Raw genomic sequence first — 27,558 nt, forward strand, 5'->3', positions numbered from 1 at the left:
TGCTGTCACAGGGCCATAGCTGTGCCTATAAATTTTGCTTCTTTTTTTTTTTTTTACAAAATAAAATCAAACATGTTTAAAGTCTGAAATGTTGGGAGAAGCTGGACTCCTCTTAGGTGCATAAAAGGAACAAATTATGAGTGATGAGATAAATTATTTACAGGAAGTCAGGGCAAGAGTGCGTGATATGCTGAGAACGGGGATAAAGAAAACCAGTTGAAAAAAGTACCAAGAAATCTGTTTACTATGTACAAATTATTGTCTTTCAGGAAAAAAAAAAAATGTTTCCTTCCCTGCTAGGCACAACATTTGCTCATAAGCTTTGGTCATACAAGGAGAGGACATCCTCTTCAGACCCTCTCCTTCACTCTGCTGCAGGAAAAAAAAAAATCACACACCTTCGTGAAGTTGCTTTCTCATGCTGAATCACAATTTGCCTATTAACCACATTGATAACCAAAACCACTTCAGGCTGACAGGGGTTTGAAAGTAACACCCCCCCTTCCTGTTCCCAGCCATAACTTTAACAGATTCTGGCTAGAGTGGGTTGCGTAGGAAGCCAGAAGATAAAGAAGCGTCATGTATTGCTAGCAAATTCCAGAAAGGCTTCTGTGGAATGCTGCCTAGCTCTGCAAACAGGGAAGGAAACGGCATCTGCCACATTTACACAAATGGATCAAGGTTGTCGTTAATCTGCAACAGTCCAGGGTCTAGTGTTATCCCTGTCATTGAGTAAATCACAGTTAGCAATTAAGCGTTATGACATTTTACAGCTTGCAACATCACCAAGAGCTGGATCCACAGCTCCTGCCTAGAGACAGGATAAGATTCCAATGAATAAGGCAACTATATGGAAGACACTCTGCTCTGTTTTGCACGGCAGAACTTCTAAATTGTAATTTGGAAGTTTCCTGCGTTAGTTACATACTGATCACGGTACACCAACCACTTAAAAATGAATGTGGTTAGCACGATTGCAAGTAGACTTTGGTTTCTAATTCCCTGGCCCTCACTAAACTGTTGCCATGGCAGCACTCAGCCTGCATTGGTACATGCACTAACAGCCCAAGAAAGGGCAAGCAAGGGGCGCTGTGAGAGGCTGCCATACCTCGTACTGGTCGAGGAAGATGTGCAGCTGCTGCATGCTGATGCGCAGGTCAGTCTCGTTGAACTCGTATGGAATGTTCCAACCCAACGGGCCAAAATTCCGCCTTTCTTGCACCAGTGCGTGGAAGAAGCAGAGGCCGTACAGCAACGTCTTGAACTCAGCCTTAAAACCAAATACACCACCATTAATAATTCATGGCTGGTTTAGACTGTTTCATTTTTTTCTCACACCTTGCACAACAGTGCTGTCTTTGAGTCACTCAAAACCCAGCATCTCCTGCTCTGGTAACAGAGTGTTTATGAGTCAGTAGCTTTTCTTGCCATACAAAGGCCTTCAGCAGGAAGTCATCAAATTGCCACAAACATTGGTTCTAAATATTCTTAGACCAGTGTGAACCCTCAAAGCAATTTCATTTTTAAAGCTATATATCCCATGAATATGTAATTAATATACAAGACATACAACTATGTGTATAAGACAATGTACCTATGAATATTTTTTTTACACCATTGTTTTATAAAACATTGTTCACACAATATTTCTGCTTTTTTTTTTTTCATTATCAAGATAGATTTCAGGCCTTTAAAAAAAAATTCAGGTAGGAACATTTGTTTTACAATTGAGACCATTTAGCAAAGTATATGACCTCATCTAGAAGAACTATATTAATTATAGAAAAATAATGTAAAATATGCTTGCAAACAGATGTCTAATTATGAAAAGAGTGGTTAAGATTTTTCCCAGTCTTTTTTTTTTTGTTGTTAACTAGAGAGGTGTATTATTAATGCCATACCACAAAACCTCAATTGAAGAAGTAGAAGACTAGCAATAAAATAAAAATTAAATTTACTTCACTGTTGACAGTAATCAAAACCTGTTTCATTGCAGTGGAAGACAACTATTCAATTTGGGAGGAGTCCTGTCCCCTCGCCCCCGTCCCGAGCATACATACACAGTCATCAGGGTCTGCCTTAACTGATTTACGAAGTTACAATATAACATTACTAACAGGTTTTCTGCAGCTGTTGAAAAAATCAGGATCAGATACTGGATCCATCAGGTACGAACGAATTATATTGGCCCGTAAACCTTTTGGTGCTTCATTAGTCATCTTCACTCCGTTCTGAAGTACAGACACTGGGAATGTGGCAGACGGGTAACTGGTGAGCCAAATTCGGAAATCTGGATGTGTTGTATCAGGGTTTAGCTCCTACAATAAACACATATAAAAACAGGCAATTGGAAGACGTAATAGCTTAATACACACCTCAAGTGTTATTATTAAAGCAATTTTTTTTTTTTTTTAAGTGGGAAAATATACCAGTCCAAAGTTTACTTAAATGCTTATGTGTGATTATGTGAAAGTCACAGTTATGAATGACAACTTCCCTTCTACAGCTGGTGTACTTTTATTCAAGACTTCAGTATTTTGAACTAAAATTTGTCCTCTGTGTGCATGTTTGTGGAATATATGAACAAAACCAAGTGCAGGCTCCGTACCACAAGAGCAATGGAATGTATACTTTGCCCATTTACTGCATTTACTGACATACAGCTGTTCTGGGAAGGGCTATAGTAATAATATGTATACATCAGAAACGTGTTAAGGTTTGGGGGCGGGGGGGAACGTACACTAGTACCTCTTTAGAAACCTACAGCTGTTCAAGAGTAAAATTCCTTAGCATATTGCTTTTCTGCAGCAATAGACATATGATGAAAGCTCTTGGCTTGAAGAGACTGTTGTAACTGCTGGGATTTACCATTCAAGGAATGGGCCAGACCCACCATGTTAGTGAGCACTTTCTACTCCAGTAGGCAGAAGGAAAAAGACAGAATCAATATGTGATGATTACCCTTCTATAATGTGAACCATCACGAAGTATGCTAAGCTGGCTTTTCAGTCACCTGTATGGATCAAACATGCCTTCAAAAGTATTTATAAGAAGAAGATAATACTTATTTTTACCTCACAGACTCTTTCCAATATCGGCATCCATGAACTTGCTAGATGGCAGTTTTGCAGAACCACCCATGTTCCTTCCGTTACTGCCTTCTCTATCATTTTCATGGCTATCGGGCCTTGGCCTTGACCAAGTGACAGAGAACTAAGCTTTGTACCACTATATCCCTGCATATAGAAAGCATATTATAAGTGAGAATAATATTGCGTAAATACACTAAACCTTCTGGTCACCGGTGTGACAGTTCACATCTATATGTATTCTTGAAATATTTAATGTACAGTGTATTTTAAAATACAGTTTAAATCTTTTTTTCGTATCTTTCTAGTTGACTAAAACCTCTTATCTATCTTTAAGTGAAAAGCTCCAACTACTTCCATTACATCCAGAACTGTAAAATTCAGACAGTTTCAAAATAGTCCTGAAAAGAGTATGCTCTTCAAGGATGTAGACAACCTACTACAAAATGCAGGATGCATTTACAGCTTGGTGGCTGGAGACTTGAAGTATGTCTGTCATTCTCAACAGCATAGAATTCTGACAGAACAATAGTCAGGAAATGCAAGAAATACATCTTACCAGAAAACAGCAACTTTCTAGTATTATAACAGTACTCTTCAACATAAGAACTGATTTCAGCGTTGGGAATTTTTTGTTTTAAATGCCATAATAATGACAGTCAAAGCCAACAAAAATCCATATTTGAATTCTGAGGTGTAGATGCCACCCAAGTTCCTAAGCTCCTATATTACTACAGTGTATTTTTAATTAAGTAATATATGACAAATAATGCATATTAGGAAAACAATAGCATTTTTCAGATAAGATTCCTTACAGTGGACGTTTAAACCTTATGGTTTTGTTCCATTTTTCCGTTTTCCATTTGAGATTACACAAACTAATTAGTTAAATAGATCATGACATCACAACATTATAAAATATGCCAAAAATATTTAACATACAATTTCTTATAAATAACAGACAAATTATTCTCTCCTAAAAACAATCCACTTGCATTAATTAGTGCTTTGTGTTAAAGAGAACCATGAGATCAATTTTAACATGTTTTGTGGCAGTTAAAAACAGGTTTTTGAGCTTACTTTGGCATTTCAGCTTTTAGTTAAATGAAGTTCCTTGCTTTATACAAACATACACACGTGCACACACACACACACACACAGGCATCAACTATATTTAAAAAGTCTGGAGATATTAAAATACCTGATCATCAGCAAACTTAAGAAGGGCTGCCATGGGGTCAGAACCAGGAGAAAGTATAAATATCAATGGCGCACAGCAATGACTATCAGAAAATGCTTTTGACAAATCAAATGGAGGTGGCTCAATAAATGGACGGCCCAGGTTGTGAATGACAAATTCCTGCACCATTGGTATTATCTAAAAAAAAAAGGAAAAACACAATTAAACTCTCCTATTTTTGTGTAAGCATTAACACATATTACTCTAAAAATCTTAATAATAATTTCAAGGACAGTATTGCTGCATATAAAGTTAGATACAAGTACAATCCTGGAGGAATCAATGATTTAGCATGTGTAAATCTAGGCAAAAAACAGGCTCTAAGCTCAAAGATGCTCTAAGAGGGTTGAAATCGGAAGTCCCTATGCAAATGAACCTTAATCTCATTTCTGGCACCACATCTGGACAGACTAACATGCTGGTACAGGAAGACGGGTTTTTTTCTGCGCTTACTCCATCTGCATTATGAAGAGGATTTCAATTTTCAAGTCTCATAATGCAACACCTTTCAAAGGTGTTAAGATCTTGGCTCAGAAAACTGCTGCGTACAGCAGTCTTGTACACACTGGTGTTTAAACTTCCTGCTGAAGTTAAGTGGGCTCGGTACCAAAATGAGAGATAATTTATAAAATGACAGCTTGACACTTTGATCCTGTAAGCCCTTACAGATAAAATCCTTTTAAATATCACCATTCATTCTATCTCTGGACACACTCTAGAATATTTTACAAAATAACTACCTTCCCTTTAAAGAAATGCGACAGTATTTGCAAATGCGATACTAACATTTAATCTCTGAACACGAAGTTCAAGAAATGCCAAAGGTTTCAAATAGCAATGCTAATTCAACCACTTTGGTCACTCTCAGTATAATATTTTTAAAAATTTTATATGTAAAATTGCTGTATTCATAACTAGAATTTTTAACTTGCATTTTTGACATTTCAATTATAAAATTTGTTATTTTCATCATGCATTAGTATAGGTGCTTTCAGTTAATAAATATACAGTGGTACTGAGTACACAGAATGTGACACAGGGGAATAAGAATTCTAGTAGCTTCATTTCTCTTGATTGTCCTGCTCATAAACTCACCTGTGGTTTTACTTACCTTAAAACTTACCCTGCTTTACAGCTGCAATGTGTCACCAATTAGTATAATGCCTTAAATTTGAGAGCAGGAGGGAGGCTCTGGGCTATAGTAATTATAGGCTTTATAGATGGAGATACTCTTGAAAGAGCTTGGTTTGGCTTCCAAGCTCTTGAGTGATTTTAAGGATATGTATGAATATGAGAACCGTTTAAAAACCTTCACAAACTGGCCTTTTGGAGAGAACTGCAAGTGCACTCCGGAGAATGTAAGTCTGAAAATGGATATTTTAACTATGCCTTATTTTTTATATACTGTGCCTGAATGTGACATCGTTGTTAAGTATATTCATGTTCAAGAAGAGTTGTGAGCTTCCACTCAGCCTGGAGAAGATGAAAAGTTGAATACTCCAACTTTCCTCTGTTCCCTGCTCAGAACAACTGCAGCAGGATGACTGGCTTCTGCACGTTCAGTTCACTAGTCTAGCTACAGAATTGAGTATAGTTACTTTTCTTGTTTTCATTTTTTTTGTTCTTGTCACTTAAAAGTTAATTTCTTGTATTAGGTAGTCTTTCTGATTGCAAATTTTCATTCACAAAAAAGAAGCCTACATTAGAAGAAACAAGTACACACCCAGCAGGAAGGATGAAGTAGCAGAATGATCACTACTTAAAATTCAGAAATTGAAATTATTTAAATTTTAGAAAACTTAATGTTTATGTCCCTGCAGGCTTTGACTTGAACATTAAAAAAGTTCACCTGACTTCTACTTTGGCACACACATGAAACTTCCAGGGTGGATCTCAGATGAGTCATACTGCAAGAGTTATCTGAGAAGGTGTGAAGTTTGATAACTGAAACAAACTTACTTAATTTTTAGTGTTCTGCCCAGATGTGATTCTAAAGTGACAGGAAAACATAGAAGTTAAAGATGTAGTATTTTACTCACATAATTTGTATTTAGAGGCTCTCTATGTCCATGGTCTTATGCTATGTTTTTTCTCCAAAAATATTCCTTAAGGTCCTGGCCATGGCAGATCTCAGGCACTGCTATGGAAACGCCTGTGTAGCGTGGCATCTACCAGATGCTAGCCTCTAGAACAAGGCGACTCCGGTGGCCTGCACATACCACAACTATGCAGAAATCCGTTCACTACTTGTAGCCTATTCCTTGTACCTTTACTAGTTGCTTATTTACTTGCTTGCAATCCTCACACTTAAAATTTATTTTTCAGCCTGATCTGTGCTGATAGACATTGTGGGGAAAGGCATTATTTGCAAGCTCTCAGAAAGTTTCTGATGTGAACATGAGCAGTGTGTTGGATGAGGTTCTAAACTTCTAAACTGTCACCTGCAGATGGCAAAGGCGGGCTTTGTCCACTGTCCAAATGCAAATGAACCAGATGTGGCAAAATGTTTCTTTTGCTTGATAGAACTGGAGGGCTGGGAACCAAATGATGACCCATGGTAAGCACAGATGTAACAATGTTCTTGAAGTATTCCTCCAAACTACTTTGACAACATCCCCTTTCTCATTGTAAAATTGCCAATTTCTCTGTAACAGTTCACAAAACTGAAGCTTACCGACAGTTCACCTTACCAGTAACCTTGAAAAAGTTCATAATTTGTCAATTATACCCCATGCAATTCTTCATAGTTCTTTCATTTTGCCTCCAAAGAGAATGCTTTTGCTTCAACAAAGCAGAAAATAGTTTCTCTCGACATTGTAAACTCAGTCTAAATCTTCCCTGCTATCTTCTTGGCTCACAACTAGCTTTTATCTGAGATCCACTGAAATCCATTTCATATGTTTTCTTTATGATACTTTTTCTACTGATAGAGAGTAGAAGTACTGAAGAGACCTGTCTGTTCAGATTTCTTCAACTCTTAAAATTTAACTTTCATGGGTTTAATATCTGTTCTTATTCTGGGTTTACGTTGCAGGGAGGAACACACCAAACGTCACAGCTGTGGCTTTTTATCCCTTACTAAGCACTTTGATGACCTGACAATGGAGGAGTACTACATGCTAGAGATGACACGGCTGAGAACCTTCCTTGTAAGTGTTAACTAAATAATATAAGATTGAAAGCTAGAATGTAAACAAGAACTTCCATCTCTAAGATTTCCAAACATCAGCAAGGAGTGATTGTGTAAGGCTAGAACATGACTTGTTCTGAACTAATGTTTTACATGCATTATTGGCCAAGAAATCTGCACCTAAACACTTCTCAGCATCTATCCTATAGATAGCAAGAATCGAGTGAACCAAGTTCCCTGATGAGGCACAGTAAAGGTTCTGCATCTTACTTCCTGGTGGGTTTGCACAAATGAGATCTTTGCCTTGCTGATAATGTTCCATATTGAAAATATACCTGGTGACTGTCAAGGTTAAGTTTTTAAGTTCCCTACAGCAGACTCAAATAGATAAAAATAAGATCATGTGCTGCAGTGGGAACAGTCTGATATCTCAAGGTGGACTAAGAGTGAGAAGATGATGATGCTGTCTAACCTGAACAGCAAATAATTTAAAGCAGTGTTCCAAGGTACAAAAGGGGTCTCAGCCAAAATATTAATTTATTTCCATGTACAGCACAGAGAAAACTTGAAGTAGCAGCTTCAAGTGGGGATGCTTTGCCCCCAAGAATACTGTGACCAATAGCTCGGAGGGCTATGCACTCGGGCTGATCCAAAGCATGCTGCCATCTTGAAGCACCAATATCCTAATACATCCTGATAAGCAAGATCATGCCTCGTCACACAGAGACAAAAATTAAACTGAAGTCTTTCTCCCTGATGTGATTTAAAATACAGCTAAACAGTAGGTTCACAATTTACTTTAAAAGTATAGCAGACATACGCAGAAGTGGTCACTGAACTGAGCCCTACTGGCAAGGCTGGTGGAGGAGTTTGACTCAAATGGGGGTATGCATATGAAATGCCTGCCAAACTGTTCTGCACCATTTAGAGAGCAATATTGCTGACCATAGCCAAAAGCAGACTTCCAAGCTAGAATTAGTGGCAGATCAGTGGGGTTTTGAGGATCTAAGTTTTGAACAAAGTTGAACTAGATAGTTAAATTGCTCAATTGAAAGTCTCAATCTTTTGCTTTGCTTTAAGTGCAAAACTGGCAGAAGCATAATAAACTCCTTTGAAGAAGAAGTCACCGCAACTAGGCAGCGTCTTGTGGATAACTTTGTCTCCAAGCATCAGTATACACCACCACCGCCGCCAGTGCCTCTCCATGCTTATCCATCTGCCCAACATTCTGAAAGCTCATACTGCCAGTCAAAAAAAGACCCAGGAGAAGTGAAGCGTAAAGTCTGACTCTAAAGGTTTCTCTTCTTTATATGACACAAACATTTGTATTTTTATCTGAGTACTAATATAAGGCTGAACAGTTGTGTGAGGAAGGACTAACCTGTAAATATATGAAAAATGTCTAAGCAAATACTTATATTTTGGTTTTTACTAGGTTGACTTTTTTGGAATAAAGATTCAGAACTTTATTGTGCATATTGTGATCTGTGCCACATTCAAGCCTTACAGCTAGACAGACTCAGAACAGTTCTGCTTCAAAACATTTTCCTTAGAACAAAATGGATCTGTGTGTCTGCAATAATTGCTACCTTTAAGCACTACATTAACTACACTCCTGCTTACCATTAAATTATCTTCCTAGATCAGACAAAATTTACCATAGATAGTGGCATCCATCAAAAAAGTTACATAAGAAAAAATAGCAGGTGTACTGGAAAAGCAGAGTCAGAAGGTAAGACAATCTCAAGGAGGAAGAGCTCTAGGGACTTTGGTGTGTACACTGAAACTTAACAAAAGCTAAAGCCTTACCTTTCTGTTTTTCAAACTTTTTTTATTACCATTTCAAACTTGCTGATTTTTTGAAATCTCATTAATTCCTATTTTCCTTTATGATAGACTGTTGTAGAATGGGTGTAGACAACACAGTTGAAATGCGTATGTGCAAATACTTTCAGTTTCTAAGATAGACCTTTTTGAATATGGTGAAAGTTTTATACATACTTTGTCAGGTCTCAGGCAGCGAATGATAAGCATCCTTTGGAATTCCTCCAACTTTTCTTGCCACTCTGCAGGTAAATCCTCATGCTGGGGATCCTAAAAACATATATATTTCAACATTCTTTAAAGCATTTGTGAATTACCTATAGTGAGAGTAAATTATCTTTTAACTTGACACATCAAATGTCACATGATGTATTTTTTTTAATCTACAGAAACAGGGTTGACATGCTTAAAGCTTTTTAAAAAAAAAAAAACATTAAATATAGGTTTATCTAAGAAGATTCTCTTATAGTAGAGTAGCTATAGTAATTTTTAAGTGTTTAAAAGATAATAATCCAAAGTTCTCTAAAAAGAATAGAAGGAATGAGCTGGAGGAAACCTGAAAATGCACTTTACCTCCCTCTTTCTGTTAGGACCGAATTATGGTGTCAGTCTTCTATATTACAATGATAACTATATAATCAATGGCAATCACATTACAGTATTACAAGATAACTTCTGCATTCAGATGCAACCTAATTCATAAATGAGTGCAGGAAAACAAGAATTGGAAAATTAAGTCAAATGATGCACCAGAGAGCTTAGCATGTAAATGGCCTATGAATAATCCAGCTGTTATGTTGTTATTGCAGTTATCAGATTGGGAACAGCAGAACAGAATGGCTGTGTGGCATGTTAACTTCTTATTAGACTGAAGCAGAGTGCCAGCTAGGTATGCCTTTCTGGAAACTGGTATTACAGCTCTGCTGGTGAGCTTCTTAGGGTTAGCCTGTAGAGGGTTGGGCACAGAGGTATGCAGACAGACTTGCACAAGCTGCATTCGGAGCAACTTTGATTTAGCAAACCAAATCATGATGAAGCTCATGTTCTGCTAAGGATCTGGGGCCTGGCTCCCTCCTTGCCCAGCTTCTGGGCACTTAAGTTTCAGATTGAAATCTAGAATGCTGCATTATGTTTATATTAATATATGGGAAAACCAGGTACCTCAGAATGACATCTATAACAGCTGATGAAGAGTTTGGCTAAAAATTTGCCAGTTTTTAGAACTGAGTGAATTAGGAAACACTGAGGAGCGAAGGTTGCACTGAAGACTCCACTGACTTGTGCCACTGTGCAGAAAACAGTTCACTTCTCCATGAGAAGAGATGCATCAGTACGGCAGAGGAGAACTGAATTTCAGTCTCTACTCCAAGATATGCGTTACAACTTTAGATCAAATACATGGAATCCTTGAATTGGGCAGTTGAAGTCAGGTCTCCCTGACTTCTGGAAGCAACTCTTATCTACACCAGTAAGAGGAGAAAAGTGCATCTCAAACTCCTTTGAAAAACATTCATAAGCTGTATTCAGTGTATGGTTGCTGATGACAAAGTGCTTCAAGCAACACTGATTTTGTGCCTTCTCTCTTTAACACACATGCATGAAACTGCCCTTTATTTAAATTTGTGTATCACTAACAAGACAGGAAAAAGAGCTGGTTGCATATTACTGGGGATAAACTATACTGGTGATAATAAAAATACAGCTATCATAAAAAGGAATCTACTTCCCAAGACCCATTAACTAGCATTTTTGAAACTTCAAGTGCATTCACTTTCAATGAAACTAGTATTAAAGATAGATAGGTAATGAAAATGTTTTCACATAACAAGTAAAAGGCATAGCAACTCTGCTATATCAGGACAGTGATAGATAATGACATTCCTTTTGATCAAGCACTCACGGTTCAGTAACTGAATGTTCCTGGCTTCAGTGTTACAGTTTGTTAGATTCTTTATCAGTTAACTGATGACCTGATTATATAGATCTCATTTTACTGAATGCCACTTAAATGAAGGAATTTATATTTATTTTGGTTTGGCTGTGTGAATGCACACGTAGCTATCACACACATCTTGAATCTTTACTTCTGAAAGTCAGCACCTTTCATTTATATTAGGCATTGCTTTAAAAAGCTACAGTCTCAAAGTGTATAACAAAGTACTCTCCTCCCTCAATCACTCTGTCAAAGGCCATTGTTTCTCTGTTCATTTTCTAAGTGACTATTTCCCAAAGAAGAACTAAAGCCTTTAACTTGCTGTATCTTTTTGTAAATGCCCAAGGAAAGCTTTATCTCTGCTGTTTGCCTGCTTCCTGCAGTCTGGACAACTGAGGGAGCTGCAGCCGCTTAGTTTCTTTAATGTCTCTCATTGTACATTTATGAGCATTTCCAACCAAAAATCTATTCTTTTCCTCTCTGCGTACTTTAAACCCTTTTGTTAAATAGAAAGGATTTCTAAATCCTTGACACTTACAATGAATAACACAGAAATAATTCATCTCTTTGAAATGGATGTAAGAAATCCTTGGTCATTTGACTGAATATTGGTGATAAATTTTCATAATTTAATTTAACAGTGAGGAAAGTGCTTCAATGGACTAAGCACAAATGGACGGCGTTATCTGAACAGTGGAAGTGGTTATGGTTAGATATGGTGCAAGCAGGAAAGAAGGATAACTTTTTAAATCATTTGTTCAGGAGGTATGTATACGATGAGCACTTTGCGTATCAAGAAGCAGAAGGGGAGGGAGTATGATAAAATAAAAAAAGGCATTAATAGTAAGATTGAAGATGAAGCAAGTGCCCGAATGTGGAGTAAAATTCATCTAAAGAGCTTAGATTTTAAGGAAACTGTGATGAAGTTAGATAAAGACAGTCAGTCATTCATGCATATATCAGGTCACTGTCAGAACTGGGAAGAGAACACAGGTCTCCCAAATCCCACTCTAGTTTCTCTACGTGGCAATAATTGGGTTTTTTACACTTATCCAGGGACGCAGTGTGCTATGTAATAGCATGAAAAGGCATCCTCAAAGCATGGTAAACAACTGTATAGACTGACAAGGCACAGTGGTTGCCTTAAGTTTAGCAATTTTCACTATCACCTTACCACTCTAGGTTTTATTGCCTTTTTTCCATCCAAATTAAATTCAAATCATGACTTGCTATTGAGAAGCCACCTGACAAACTGGCAATAACCTACTACTATACACTATACACCATTTGCTTTAGTACTTACATTCATATGTGTAAGAACATATCATGTAAAATGACAGCACTTTCTTTTCCCTGAATAAATATGTTCAATGTGTTAATTAGCTGATGAATGCAAGCAATCAGGAATGTTAACATACCAAGCTGTCATATACCAATTTCCATCCATCCTTTAGTCGTGTAAAATCCTTACGAATGTTTGTGAAGGATGGCAAATCTTCTAGTCGACAAATTTCATCCCATGACTTTGGAGGAAGCCAGGTACATGGATTAGAAAAGCGATTTTCCAAACCTATGCCTCCAGTCAACAGAAATTTCCACTCGCTCTCATCAATCTACAATGAAAAACACTGCTCTCAGGACTAAATAAATAAAACCTAATGGGTTTAGTACATTATGTAGGAAATTAAAACATTAATCTGAATTCTTGCATTAGTTGAAAAAGCTTCTATACAACTACTGAAAGCTTATTTATTTCCAAAGTATTCCGTGTCTGGTTTTCAGTTAAACATGAATTTAAGGAAGCAAAAAACCTAAGACATGAGCTAATTTAAAGATTCATCTGCATGCCTAACTTCGGGAATGAACGATGTTAACTGATTAGATTTTTTTGACCCGTTCTTCAAATCCCAAAATGTTGAAGGAAAAACGTACTGGAAATATTTCAGTGAGCCATGAATTTTGCAACCTTTTCCTATAAGGCAAGTCTCAATATGAAAAGGAAATAACAGCCTATTACATGTCTCATTCCTTTCTCAACACTCCTTTATCTCAAAATTTCTTTGATGGCTTGAATTTGTAAACTGAAGTCCCTGTGAACGGGAGATCAGTGTCCCATGATTATTACTTTCAGCTCTTGAAAGAATTAACTTCTATGTATTCCCCAATATAAAAATTCCAAAAGTTTCTAAAATTTTAAATGTTTCCATATTACACTGAAATAAACAACTCCAAGCAACCATAAGTACGGTTTTGCAGATGACACGGTTAAAATGCATGCATTTCATTATGAATTTTAAAAATCCTAGTAAAGAAATATTTTGTAAAGAATTACTAGAAAGTAACAGAATTCAGTTGGCACAATCATTTGATTTGGAGGAATTCTACCCAAAAATAAACATATTTAGCACCTTAAGTAAAAAAGATGAGTAGTTTCTTAAATCAATTATTACAATTCATTTTGATATGCTCCTAGAACTCAGAATACATTACAGTAAAATTTTGCAAAGTGTTCACTGTAAGAATAACATAGGCTGGGCTTTGGATTAAGTAATGTTTAGAAAAACTGTTATCACCTAGCTCAGTTTTGTCATACCTCCTTGTTATATATTTATTTTATTCTAGAGAATCTTTTTCAATCTTATAATTGCTTATTAAAACAAAAATAAAAAATTGAGGCTCAAGTCATAATTATATATAAACATTTTTCTATTCTTATCCTGTATGTTTCTATTACTGCTAGTTTGGATATGCAGTTTAATATTTATCATATCAAACAGCAAATTATTTTTAATTACTGACCAATTTTTCATATTTCAGGAGATTCACAGTTAGACAAAAAGAGAAGAGCATCTTGTCCTTTTCAAAGAGGGAGCGACAGACATTGACATAAAGAGAGTAAGTAAAATGATCCTTGAGAATCTTCAACCTACAGGTGTCAGAAAAAGAACAATCTTCCATTAATATCACTTTAAAGAGTGTGCACTCTGGAAACCTATTACAAACCGTTCAGATCTCTTTTGTTCTAATAAACTCTCTGGTCAATTACCTCAAAGCAATTATTAAATGCATGTACCATTTTTTGAGCAAAATAACATAAAAAACATTTATGTGCAATTCCATCTTAGTAACACGGGATTTTTGAAGGAAGTGAGAAGTCCCTTTTGGGAGGGGGTAGAAAAGTGCAGCAATTTTAAAATTCATTATGAATATAAATACCAGGGCCAAAATCAAAACAGTCCATCATTAAAGGTTATCTGAAATATGTTTCCCATTCTACAGAGTATTCTCTTAATACACTATAATACAAATATATTTAAAACTCTGTGATTTATTACCAATAATTTCCTTTAAATACAAAGGAAGGAGGCCATCTATTGTTTTACAAAGGTTTCAGTGTGAATACCTTGAATACCTAGTCAAAATAAGGAAAAGTCCATTCAGGTGGTTAGAAACACAGTGTCTGAATTTGCACAATTACTTCAAATGCTTATTTCAAGGTAGTAACAAAGATGTAGAGAGGTGCTATGGCTTTTTTCCAACTACCTAGGTCACCAATGCCTTGGCAGGGAGCTACTCGGAGGGTATTCCTGCAGTTCAGACATGGTGATCGTTCAGAATCCTGAGTGTGATCTATTATAACTGAAAAGTGGAAAGCTTTTGACAGAAGATCAAGATTGAGCAAGCTATGTTGTTTGATCTATGTCTCCTTTTCAGTCTTGAGTTTCAACCTAGTTTTGTTTTCTTCCATTCAGCTAACAAGAAATAGACCATTTTTGATAATATTACTGTAATATATAAATGCTCCTGTTTTTAATTAGCATTTTAAGTCCTTTCAAAATTAGTGATTCCTCATCAGTTCAATGGACATACATACAATTTATACACAAAGTACCGACACAAAGATGACCCTGGGACAAAATGTAAACTTTTTTCAAGTTACATGGTTTGCATGAGAAGAGAATGATTAAAAAAGAATCTCAGCACAGAGCCTATAGTAAAAAATGTCTGCCTAGTGAAGACAGCCCAAGACAAACAGTCTTCTGTGAATTACTAATTCACAGAACATTTTCTGTGAGTCTGTCTGCCTCTGCCTTCACTGGGCAAAATTAGCAAGATGGGCTTACACCAGTCATGCCCTGGGAATGCATACTGTCAGCTAGGATTCAGGTCCTGTACCTTTATATTTCTGCGGACAGAAAGGTTCTGAAACAAAATGAGATTACTTTGCTTATTGCTTACTTTCATTTAGGCACACAGGGGTTTTTTTGAGATATAAAAGAGCAAGATTTAAAGTCAAAGAGCAAGGTTTATAGAACCTTGACTAAATTCTAATGAAAAAATAACCTTCATAACCAGTATGCCACTAAACTGAACACTACACATTGAACTACACACTAAGTACTACCTTACCAGGTACTACAACTTGTATTTAAATAAAATATAGACAGTAATGGATAATTCAGAAATTGCCATTTGCAATATTAACTAGAAAAATTTTCTATATACAAATTGGGAGAGTAGTTTCCCTCTCTCATCTTTTGTTCATTGGATGAACAGGCAAGCAGCTAAATAACAGAAGCAACACTCTGTGATTTGAAGATCAAATAAAGCCAGTAAACTAGAACATAGTAATTGAAGTGAGAGAACACTGAAAAACTTTCTTTAAACAATCTCTGTGTAGATAATTCACTTCAAGGGTATATTTTGAATAATCCAGATGTGATCATCATAGTGGAGTCCATCACATGTAAAATAAATTCAGATCATTAAAGATTGCACAGTTTCTGCTGTTCTCACGAACAAGCTGGAAGAGGGAGGGACATCTTAAGTATAAAACAATAATCAAACTGAATTTTAAAAATGGTTGGGTTAATAATTACTGCCTTGCATACTCTATAGCCAAGAGCCCCAGTCACAAGGCTTCATTCTCTCTCACCAGTTGTGTGAATAAGTTTCTTGAAGACTTACAAAGTCACTACATGAAATGAAATATAAAAATCAAAGCAAGTGGACCATTTTTATTTAACTATACTTTGTAATTTCACACACAACTTGAGGTAGCAATTACTAAATAGAAATAGTAGTATATGTTCAACTTGTAATATATTGTACCATTTTGTTTCTATGAATAAGTTATTTTCCAGAAAAATATCTGACATATATATGTACAAAAAATATTTCGAAATGCAATGCCTGAGACAATACACTTTGGAGAAATGACACTAACATTTCTGGAGTAATTATGAATACATCACCAATTACAAATGGTGAATTATCACTCTTACCTTGTTTGTAAAACGTCTGATTGCTCCGAATTATCTATAGACATGATGAAAAGGTTAATAAACCACGTGAGTGAATACTGGTACATTGGCTCAATGTTGGCTAGATCAGCAATAGAAAAAAACAAGATTGACGAATGGATAGCAATAGGACGGTAGCCCATACGAGTAGCATCAATCTTCTTTTCTGTCTCTTCGGCTACAGCTTGCTTTTCAGAAATCTCATTAGCCAGAACTTTGGAAGAAGACAATATATTAATAGCAGTTTCATCCTCCAAAATATTTCCTTCTGAGGCTGAAAGAACTTCTAAAATCTTGTCTTCTATTTCTTTTAGCTGCCTAAAATAACATACAAGATTTTTCACATATAAAAACTATAGCTGTTGTCTGTTAATTTCTATAAAATAAGACAATGTGTAGATTCTATTCATAGTATGCACCTTACAACTTTCTTATTAAACATTCCCTTAAATTTCTGAAAAATTTAGCCACTTTCAGGCTAAAAATGGATGGCAAAGACAGGACGTGACAAACCACTTCGAATACTGCACATTTCATGCTTTGACCCATGGGGAAAGATGGCCTTTGCCATGTACAATCAGTGCAAATCTAGCACACAATGAAAACATTTCTAAAACACAACCATTAATATCTAATCAAAATTTGTGAGGACAGCAAATCATATACCAACATCATGGAAGGGCTGCATAAAAGCAGAGGACAGGATCAAGAGCTACATTTTGCAATTACACAACCTACAATTCAGTTCTTTAACATTTTCTAATAATCCCAGAAACAGGAAACCATATTAGAAGAAGAAAGGCACAACCAGTAGGAATATGAGTAAGAGCATGCATCCAGATCAGCCTAAAAACCAAAGAGAAGCCTGTTTGGGCTCTCAAAAATAGCAGTCTTGAATTTCCTGTTAAATAAAACAAAAAAAAAAGGTCTCTGAAATGTATTTCCCATGATTGTATTTCCTTAAACTGCAATCTGCTTCTATCCCTAGGCAAGGGAAGTTATCCTGATACCTTTTATTCTCAGCCCCTTGAAGGATGAGGGCTTGTTTTACTTCTTCAAGATCTGGCCTTTCTCTTGCAACTACAATTCCAAGAAGCTGATCCTGCATTCCTTCTGAGGTTATCATGAAGTTCAATAATGTTACCTGTTAGAAGAAATATTTTTTGAAAGATACCACAGTTATGGCCAGATGCAATTAAAATGCTTCTTCGTTTACAAGATGAGGTTTGTATAACATCATGTAATATGCTCAACCAAAACTTTGGAGTAAATGAATTGCAGTTGTGGGTTTAAGATTATGTGTTGGAAAGCTAACTCCAGGATTGATCCAGAAAGTTAACCACGAAAGGGATGTGACAAGAATGTATAGAATTTCATTCTGCTCCTCAAAATTTCACTGAAACTTTCAGAGTGATTGGTCCATATAACATGAACAAACATCATTGCATCTGCCACATACATTTTCTCCCTTTAATGGCCTTGTTCACATGCAATTTGTGGTGTTGTTATTACAGGAGTATTTGTATCCTAGAATTAGGATAGCATTATGTTCTCATTTTCATAAGAAAATAAGTGACTGGAAAAAAAATTATTGTTGAAAAGAATTGCCATCCCATGACATATTTATAATGGATCCAGAAAAACCCACATGCTCCTGCTGAAGAAGTGGCAAAGACATACAATATTTTACATGAGAAAGGGAAGGACCACATTACCAGTAGAAGGCTCGAAAATAGTTTGATGCATGTAGTTCAAAACCAAGAAAATAATCTACTTATCAATCATCGAGATTGCTGAAAGTATTGGTCTTAATTAATTGACTAGGTAATAGTGACTACAGATTCTCTTTGGGCTTTTTTTGGTGGGTACAGATACTGTTGACTTGTGTTTCAAAAGACCATTCACCTTGAACATAGTGATCAGTTAGAACATGGAATACCTGTGAAGTTAATTTGTCTTGATCTGCTTCTGCCACTAAAAATATCTGAAAGTTGTCCAAATATTTGAGGCTTTTTTCCATGAGTTTTGCTTGTAAAGTTAGGAGGGGTAGTGTTTTAACTTTCTTAAAATATATCACTAATAGTTTTTTGTTATAGTAAGCCTCATCTGATAAAAAAATTTAGGAGCACAGATAGCATATCACACTGTTCTTGCACAGAGGAATTTTGAGAGGAGGTTCAATTCTGTATGACACTAAGTCTTAAAGATCTTCAAAGCGTCATGGCCTATTTCTTCCTCACTTTATTTAACAATTTTAGTAAAGGGAAATATAAGAGGGACCTAATGTGTTCCTCACATAGCTTCAGACCAAGATATTTAGATATTACTTTTTTGCCTCCTGCTCCCTGTACGTGAGCCACCTTTGCTAGCTCAGCAGTGTGTGGTATAGCCGGGAGTACACCCAACCATGTCATGAAGCAACTGCTCTTTGTTAGAGCAATTAACAACTTATGTCTGACTGCGTGGGACCCAACTAGAGAAGATTCATCTTTAGAAACTTTATATGCTGGGGGAAAAAAAAAAAAAAACCAAACCAGGACTGTATGGACTGTTGATTAGCAACAAGGAGATTTTAATTGCCTGTTAAATAAAAACCTTTTCCTAGGAAATAATCTTCATATAGCTTTTAAATGTATAGGTAGTCTAAGAGTAAATCTTTAGGATGTTCTCTTCCTTTCATATTTCATCTTTTTTTCTGAACATGCAGCTAATTACCTTCTTTGATAAAAGATCCATGTCTAGGTGATTTGATGTGTATTGAAGTAAACAGAAGTTATTCCCTTTCATGAATTTTTGTCCATTTTTCCTGCATCAGTACTCCTTCATTGTTCAAACAACTTACTGTTCCATTTTACTGAATATCATAATAGTTTAAAAAGTTTTGATTTCAGGGTTTTGTGTTTCAGTATAGTCTATGTTTAACCAAAGTGTAAATTTGCAATACTTTTCTATAAACAGTTCTTCAAAAATAATAATAAATAAAAAGGGGAATACATCTCCCAAAGCAACTTCAAAAAAGATTAAAACACCAATTTTATTCTTCAAAGCATGAACCCACCTTTTTTTGTCCTAACCTAGAAAAAGAACAGCTATAGTTACCAAATATATAAATCTGTAAATATATCTTTTACCTGTTATAAACAAGGCACAATGCCAGGAGTTGCTCTAACTCCTATCCCTAACTATACTACAGACAAAAAACATGAATACAAAAGCCTAATGTAGAGTTTGCACGTGAGGTAACTATTATATATTAAGTCCTTGTAAATATTTTTCTAATAAAGGGTGACTAAATAGCATCAAGAGATACAGACTGGGAAAGGTGTTAAATTAATTAAATTCCTGACAGTATGAAAGAATGACAGTATTGCAAGGTGAAGTATTAGACTTGAGAAATGTTGACACTTCTAACACGATACCAGTCTTCCAGTAGTGTAAAAACAAAACCCCAGTGTTGGCAGGGGAGAAGGAATAAACAAACGCCAGAAATTCTTCCCTGGTTTTAGCCAAGGAATCATTTTAAAATTAAAACAAAGAGTTGCACATTCATTTTCAAAACTCTCACCTTAACAGATGTTTCAGGAAGATAATGTGGATTTCTCAGCTTAGTTGTAATATAAAAGCGGAAATCAAGAGCATACTCGATAATGGAGTCTCCAAGGCAAATGCATATACTCCCTGCGTGCTTAAATGTCTGTTTGAGCAAAAGTGGCTCTAGGATAGGATCAAGTTCTTCTCCAATATTCTCCAGTAGCACTTCAAAATAACATGAGAATTAGTAGGACTTCCTTGGCATTTATATTACTGATTGACTGTTCTTTACAATACATATGTGTAATGTCTATTTACAGTGTGCAAACAATAAAAATATTAATCAAGCAATATCCAGGTATAAGGTTAACGTTTCTTAGCGTAGTCAGGTGACAGAAAAATTAATCAAAGAAATGTACCTTTAATTTCTGTTTAATATTATATCAATCTGCAAAAAAGCAACTAAAATGCTATCATTATTGTGGCTGCCAATGGCTTAGGACAGCAGTTTAAGGCTATCATTTTTAAAAAGTGAAATAACAACAAATTAAATGCCACATGCCACAGAAATATTTCACAGAATCACAGAATGTTAGGGATTGGAAGGGATCTCAAAAGATCATCTAGTCCAATCCCCCTGCCGGAGCAGGATTACCTAGACCATATCACACAGGAACGCGTCCAGGCGGGTTTTGAATGTCTCCAGAGAAGGAGACTCCACAACCTCTCTGGGCAGCCTGTTCCAGTGTTCGGTCACCCTCACCGTAAAGAAGTTTTTCCTCATATTTATGTGGAACCTCCTGTGTTCCAGCTTGCACCCATTGCCCCTTGTCCTGTCAAGGGATGTCACTGAGAAGAGCCTGGCTCCATCCTCATGACACTTGCCCTTTACATATTTATAAACATTAATGAGGTCACCCCTCAGTCTCCTCTTCTCCAAGCTAAAGAGACCCAGCTCCCTCAGCCTCTCCTCATAAGGGAGATGTTCCACCCCCTTAATCATCTTCGTGGCTCTGCGCTGGACTCTCTCTAGCAGTTCCGTGTCCTTCTTGAACTGAGGGGCCCAGAACTGGACACAATACTCCAGATGCGGCCTCACCAGGGCAGAGTAGAGGGGAGGAGGACCTCTCTTGACCTGCTGACCACACCCCTTCTAATACACCCCAGGATGCCATTGGCCTTCTTGGCCACAAGGGCACACTGCTGGCTCAGTAATTTCAGGTAACTAAGTCTGCTTCGATTTTCACTGTAAACATATGAGATTGTCAAAATCAAGAAAGAAATAATGGAGAATAAGCAATCCATTTCATTACTTGTAGTCCAGTTAGCCATTGAAAAAAGGCTGGAGTTTAACTATGTATTTCATTAATTTATTTCATTTGAGGGTAGTAAGACTACCTGCAATAAAGATACTACAGAGAATACAAGAATCATTAATGATCACAGCCTAGCAATCTGGTATTTATACTCTTGAAAAGCCAAATAAAAACAACATTACTTTTTAGAAATAAAATTATTGTAACATGAAAACAAAGAAACGGCAAATCTCATAAAGCAATTAAAAGACACAAATTAAACTATTATATTGTGCTAAGAAGTATCTTGTAAACTGGGGTGAAGACTTAAATTACTATAGTACTAATTTGATTGAAAACAAGAAAAAAATTTCTCTGTTTTCCTTAACTACGAGAACACTTGATACTCACTGGAGTTTTATTTTTTAGCTAATTGTGCCCCCTCCAGGTTCTTCTGTAATTTACACTTTCATTAGTCATGAAAGTCATTTCATTAACCTACCAGGACTGCCAAACTGAATGCAATTTTCCAGCGTTGTAACAAATTGAGGGTCACTGAGTTTGATTACATGCAAATTATTGGCTTTTTCCATGTTCTTTACCCATTTGTTTGCTTGACCCTGAGGATCTATCATCAGAGGCCATCTTCTTGCATTACTGAAGAGAAAAATACAAACTTTCAAAATTGAAATATAAGCTCTTCAACTGTTTACCTCAAAATATTTGTTAAGGCAATTTATTCCCTTTTGTCATTAAAAAAAAGCATGTCATTATGAAATCATAGTAGGCACATATTCAGGTATAATCCTTGATGAATTTAACAGGAGATAGATGAATCTTAAAGTTCTTTGATTTTCCTCTTTCAAAGAAAGTACTTAGAATAAGACTTCCTATTTCCTAGAAAATTTAATCACATTTAATTTTATAATGCTTTCAAAATAAAAAGATCACGAAATTTTGAAATTTTGAACAGCTTTAATACAGTCATATGTATAAGTGAGCATTTTCAAGTGAAAACAAATCGGATTTTCCACTAGAGACATTTTAGAGTTAGTATAAAGGGAAATATATAAGCAGATTCAAAGGTATCTACCTTTTAATCCCTAACCCTAAAGCAGCAACAGACATGAAGAACTTCTGGATTTTATTTTTGCCAGATGTAGTAACAACTTCACAGATTTTTTTACAGTATTCTCTACCACATGTAGTTACATTACGAAGATATCTAAGACTAGTGACACATTTTAATGGTCAATTACAGTTACAGCAATAATCACCTAAATGAGAAACCGTTTAAGCAGGCAGAAGTGAGAATTCCAAAATAAAGGTAGTCCTAAAAATTTGGATCAAGGGACCCAGTCAGATCCCAGTTGGTTAGCAGACATAATATCGTCTACTACTGGAAGGAAAAAAACAGAAATACCTTTTTTTCCCCAGATTCAGCATACAAAGAAATCTTTCAGACTACTTTTATGGCCTCTATCATTATTACAAGTTAGCTTATGCACAATGACACTGGAAAATTATTTATCATGAATAATTTTTTTAAAATTGAACCTCTCTCTCTTGAAAAATTCTGATTCACAAATAAAACATGCAATGTAAACATGTCTGCATCTGTATTCTTATTTTCCTTAAAAATACTAAGATGAAGTATATGCAGTTAAGTAAAAGACAATCCCATTTTTGTCTGATCTTCATATATACCTTTTCTTAGAAAAGATGATGTTTTATGGAAGGTTTCCATAAATTGTCAACAAAAAGTGATAAGCCTTGAATTAGAAAACGGTATAGAGCAAGTAGTTGTAGATCCAGTATAAGTTCTAAAAGATAATGCTCAGACAAGCTTAGTTCAATGTAATCTAAGCTCTTGCAGGTTTATTACTTCCAAAATTTACTGTCAGGCAAAACATTATAAATCTTGATCTTTTTTCAAGAGAGTAATTTTAAAACAGGTAAAGCACAGTTTAGAAGAGAAAAATCCTTTATGTTCTTTTACAATCTCTGTTCCACAAACTTATTAAGGGCTAAGTGAAGTTGTAAGGCCTATTGATATACGTGTAAATACAACACACAAAAACATGTATGTAACACTTAATCCAAGGATTCAGCTGTCTGTGACTCAGGCACAGTTCTGTGAAGTGCAGCTGTGTGACTCTGGATTATCATTACTGAAGAAATATTATTATTTTTTTTAAGCTGTGAGAAACTAGATAAACAAAACTATGTAAGATATAAAAAGTGAAAGCTGAAAGGGAAGTTGGTTGCTTGGGAATCACGAGAAGTTATGGAACTTTGGAAAGAAAAAAGCCGAGCCTGGTTTTTATTTTTTCAGCAACTGATGTCAGATCTGGCAGCTCAGCAAGATCAAGAACCAGTCCTTTCCAAGATGCAACGGAGGCCAACTTTTCCCCACCTCGGTGCCAGCCTTCTGGCTAGCACAAACTTATAAAGTGTTCTTGATGCAGTTATGAGCAAACTGATGTTTAGCTTAGTAGTGTTAGTCCTAACTATCGTGTATGTGTGTTAGTGAAAAAATAATTCTGTACTCAGAAATCATGACTGATTCTGCCTGCAGAATCTCCGCACAGAAAAATGTGCCCAAATAAATGTGATCCCTTAGAAGATGGAATATATACGGAGGCAGGGAGTACAAGGCACCTTAGATTCTTTGCACTGAAAATGGAGATTGTGGGAGCAAGATAGCAGAAGTTCAGGAGCAAAAGTTTTAGGAGATAAATGTACCACGTACGACAGTAGCCTGAGATTGTACATGGGATGCTATAGAGGTTCCTTCTGTGTTATGGATCACAAATTGGACTTAGGAGTGATCATTCACCAGCTGAAGGAGGATGGCTTTCTTCCCCCTTGTAGAATGGTTTAGGAAAATGGGTCATCTGGAAGGGACCTTGTCCAGCCTACCCATGAAGGAAGAAAGCTTTCACAGGTAAATGCACTGAGAGATTCAATAAATGCATTTGTAATCCACCAGGACAGCGTGATTTGTAAAGTTACAAGTATTTTTAATAATTTGATAAACACAGATAAGGATGAATTTGGTAACGCAGTAGGTCTAGAGAAGCAAACAGAGGATTTGAAATCTGAACATCTGTCAGATGAAGTAGTAGCGTCAGCAACATAAGAAGACAATCTCACAGTAAGTAACAGCGTTCACCAATGGATCGAAAGTGTACTGAAAGAACTGCTGAGCTCCCAAATTGCTAGGTGATTCAGTTGCTTATGAGAACCCAAGGGGAGAACCCAAGGGATATGTAGCCAGGTGATTTTAAGAGTAAGATGATACAAGGTGATACAGCAATTGCAAAATGTAAACTGAACACAGTAAACTTACATGTTAAGCACATTCTAAAACAGACAATATTTATGTAATTTGCTCATAATAACTTTGCTTGTTCTTAGTTTAAAACAGGAATTTAAGATTTGAGAAAACCTCAGCCAAAACCTGCAGTATGTATTTCTTTCCCTAATTACTTCAAAGTTTCATTCACATATTATTTTCAGCATAACCCATTTCAGACTTACTGTATAACAGACATTAAATACCTAAGACTGAATAACTAAAGAATGGTTCTCTGATGACAGCCAAACACACATAGTTTTATCAACAATAAGATCCTTCTTTATTGATGGGAATAAAGAAGTCACACTGTGTGTGTTTGCAAATTATCCTTGAATAGCTCTCCAATTCTACTTTTTAAAATTTTGTTGTTATAAAGAGCTTGAGTTGCATTTTATATAGTTCCTGGGGTCCTATTAGAAAATTCATCTAGCCATAAACTCGTAACTACAGACATAATATGTACCATCAATTTGAGGTAGATTCTATCTCACATTTCAAAATTAAGAGCTATCATTACTTAGTTTTAAACTGCTAATCATCTTTCCATTAAGTTCAAAGAGAATTTTGATCAGAGCTTTATAAAAGTGAAGTGTTACGATGTACTGTAGAAGTGTTGAATTAATTAACATTTGTCAACTGTTTAGCCTGAGTGATTGAATTATTAATACAGTAATTACTTTCAAGTTACATATACATTCATAATCCCAGCATATATCCTCTAACTTCAATAAGTAGTTTGCTTCCAGAAGTACAATCAATGCCAATTTTTAAACTCAAATGAAAGTATGTTGAGGTTTTTTAGCTAGTGCATTATTTTTGTCTTATCTGTTTCATTTTGCACTTTGTCATCTATGCAGTTGCCAAAGCTGAAGTATTATCCACACGGCTATGCTTCCAGAAGTTAGTCCTATAGTATACGATTTCAGTTATGTGTGAAAACCTAACATTCACTCTACAGTAAAAGAAGTATTCATTCACCAGTGCTATACAACATTACACTCCTCAAACAGCGAGGAGAATTTTCATGTAAACAGTGGCAAAAATTAAAGATTGATATTAGCAAGTTTCTTCAGTAGCATACTGCAAAAAAGATGCATAAATGTTAGGTACATGATATCATAAGACTTGACACCCATTAACCTGGCTATGGAAAAGAATTATAAGAATTATTTATTCATTATGCAGAAAACAGAACCCATAGACGTGAAGCAAATGGGTAGCAATCACAAACAGAAAACGAGTTAAAGCAACATTGTTCCATGGTCAATTCAGCTTCAGCTGAGCCAAGAACAAAACCTAAAAGCTAAAAGTCAGAAGCAATGCATTAGCAAGCATTCTGGACAGAACTGAGAGGTTCTTTGTTTATGGTCATAACAAACACAAGTCCAGATGAAAATCATAACTGCTTTTGCAAGGTCACAAAGCTTAGCCCATTGTAAGCACCCAGTTCTGTATTTAACAAAACTGTCAGTGCCATATGTATCTCAGTCATTAGTAGGCACATTAATCTAAAGCTAATCACTACTGAGCTGTAGATATTTCTAGATGTTAAAACATTAACATGGTCAGTTCCCATGCTATAAGTTGTCATACAAATCACTGATGTTTGCATGGATTGTGACATTGATATATACCAGGTGAACTCTGCCCAGACCAACGTAATTCTAGTGACTGATGTGAGACACAGATGTGCATGTATGAGAATACCACATAAGAATGTAGAAACCTGTTAAAAGTGAAAGGCAATAATATTAGATTTAGAGTTTATGGGATCCATGTTTTCTTTCTATGAGGAATTTTGAGATTTCAGAATTTGTTTCACTTTTCAAATAAGAATGAGAACATCTTTAAATATGCAGAATTTTCAAAAATGTTTTAGATAAAACTGTATCATTAGATAAAGTCAAAGTACTTTATTTGGATGTAGCTTAAGATAACTATAAAAGGGAAAATTTACAAAAGAAAGGGAATTTCAAAATGAAAAAGAAATCCTTCTTTCCTTATCAGAACTTTCTTCAGCTTGTGGTAAGACTATTGTCATACTACCCACATTACAACAGGAAGCTAAAATTGCAACTGCTGAGCTTTTAACTATAAATAATATTTAGTAAATTCCAGCACTCCAAAGATGTAATCAAGTCTCTGCTATGAATTCACATTTTAATAATGTTTTTTAGAGTTCTTTGAGGGCTAGACTGGCTGCAAAGATGACGTTGTGGCGCCTCATTCATAATGCCTGCCAAAGACGTCCCTACACTAACCCAAAAACCAAAGTTCTCTGAGCTTCTGTCTAGGAGTATGCCAGGTTGTTCTGCTCCAGAAGGGATCCTAGGAATGACGAGTGTATATGAAGAAGGGGAATGAGGCCCCAAAGAAAACAGACTCTAAATTGTCAGTACAGATACACCTTTTCACCTTTCATCAAATATCTAAAACTATCTCATGGATGAGGAAGACCCATATCTAACTCCCAACGGCCTGAAGTGATGTGAAGCACAGCTTCCTGAAATCGGAGGTTACTGCAGGAGAGGCCTATCTCACCTTTTCTGTTGAAGTGGTTTAGAACTACATAGAATGAAAGACAAGAAACAGTGGAAGAAACTGGCAAGAGTGCATGGTTGGGATCATCCTCTGTAAGAAAGGAGACTAGAAATGCTCTCCATTCTAACCTTTTGTACCTCCCTCACTACCTTCAGTAGAAGATATGGGCTTTTTTTTTGTTGTTGTTGTTATTCTGTTACTGTGCCCTAGCAAAATAAAGATTCAGCTCATCAGTGTACAAACCAACACTGACAAAATGTCAGGGCTTTACACAGTAAATATGTTACAAGCCTGGATGTTAAAATCTCCTA

General features: G+C 35.9%; 2 protein-coding genes across 2 annotated transcripts in view; one reads left to right on the forward strand and one right to left on the reverse strand.

Annotated features, from left to right (window-relative positions):
• The window catches only part of DNAH7 (dynein axonemal heavy chain 7), a 118,133-nt gene that overhangs the window by 7,757 nt on the left and 82,818 nt on the right, over positions 1 to 27,558 (reverse strand). Inside the window, exons 47-57 of the mRNA XM_068407193.1 lie at positions 21,848 to 22,002; positions 20,085 to 20,275; positions 17,530 to 17,663; positions 16,502 to 16,837; positions 14,016 to 14,142; positions 12,635 to 12,829; positions 9,461 to 9,553; positions 4,291 to 4,467; positions 3,075 to 3,236; positions 2,118 to 2,318; positions 1,109 to 1,270 (exon numbers count right to left, since the gene is read on the reverse strand). Coding sequence (XP_068263294.1) covers positions 1,109 to 1,270; positions 2,118 to 2,318; positions 3,075 to 3,236; positions 4,291 to 4,467; positions 9,461 to 9,553; positions 12,635 to 12,829; positions 14,016 to 14,142; positions 16,502 to 16,837; positions 17,530 to 17,663; positions 20,085 to 20,275; positions 21,848 to 22,002 — 1,933 coding nt within the window. The remainder of the gene's footprint in view (positions 1 to 1,108; positions 1,271 to 2,117; positions 2,319 to 3,074; positions 3,237 to 4,290; positions 4,468 to 9,460; positions 9,554 to 12,634; positions 12,830 to 14,015; positions 14,143 to 16,501; positions 16,838 to 17,529; positions 17,664 to 20,084; positions 20,276 to 21,847; positions 22,003 to 27,558) is intronic.
• Positions 5,550 to 8,746, forward strand: LOC137667010 (baculoviral IAP repeat-containing protein 5.1-like). The gene is made up of 4 exons (XM_068407370.1): positions 5,550 to 5,687; positions 6,777 to 6,886; positions 7,364 to 7,478; positions 8,540 to 8,746. Exons 1-4 carry the CDS (start codon positions 5,550 to 5,552, stop codon positions 8,744 to 8,746), a joined length of 570 nt encoding a protein of 189 aa, XP_068263471.1.

Source organism: Nyctibius grandis, chromosome 9, assembly GCF_013368605.1.
Source record: "Nyctibius grandis isolate bNycGra1 chromosome 9, bNycGra1.pri, whole genome shotgun sequence".
NCBI classification, from domain to species: Eukaryota; Metazoa; Chordata; class Aves; order Nyctibiiformes; family Nyctibiidae; genus Nyctibius; species Nyctibius grandis.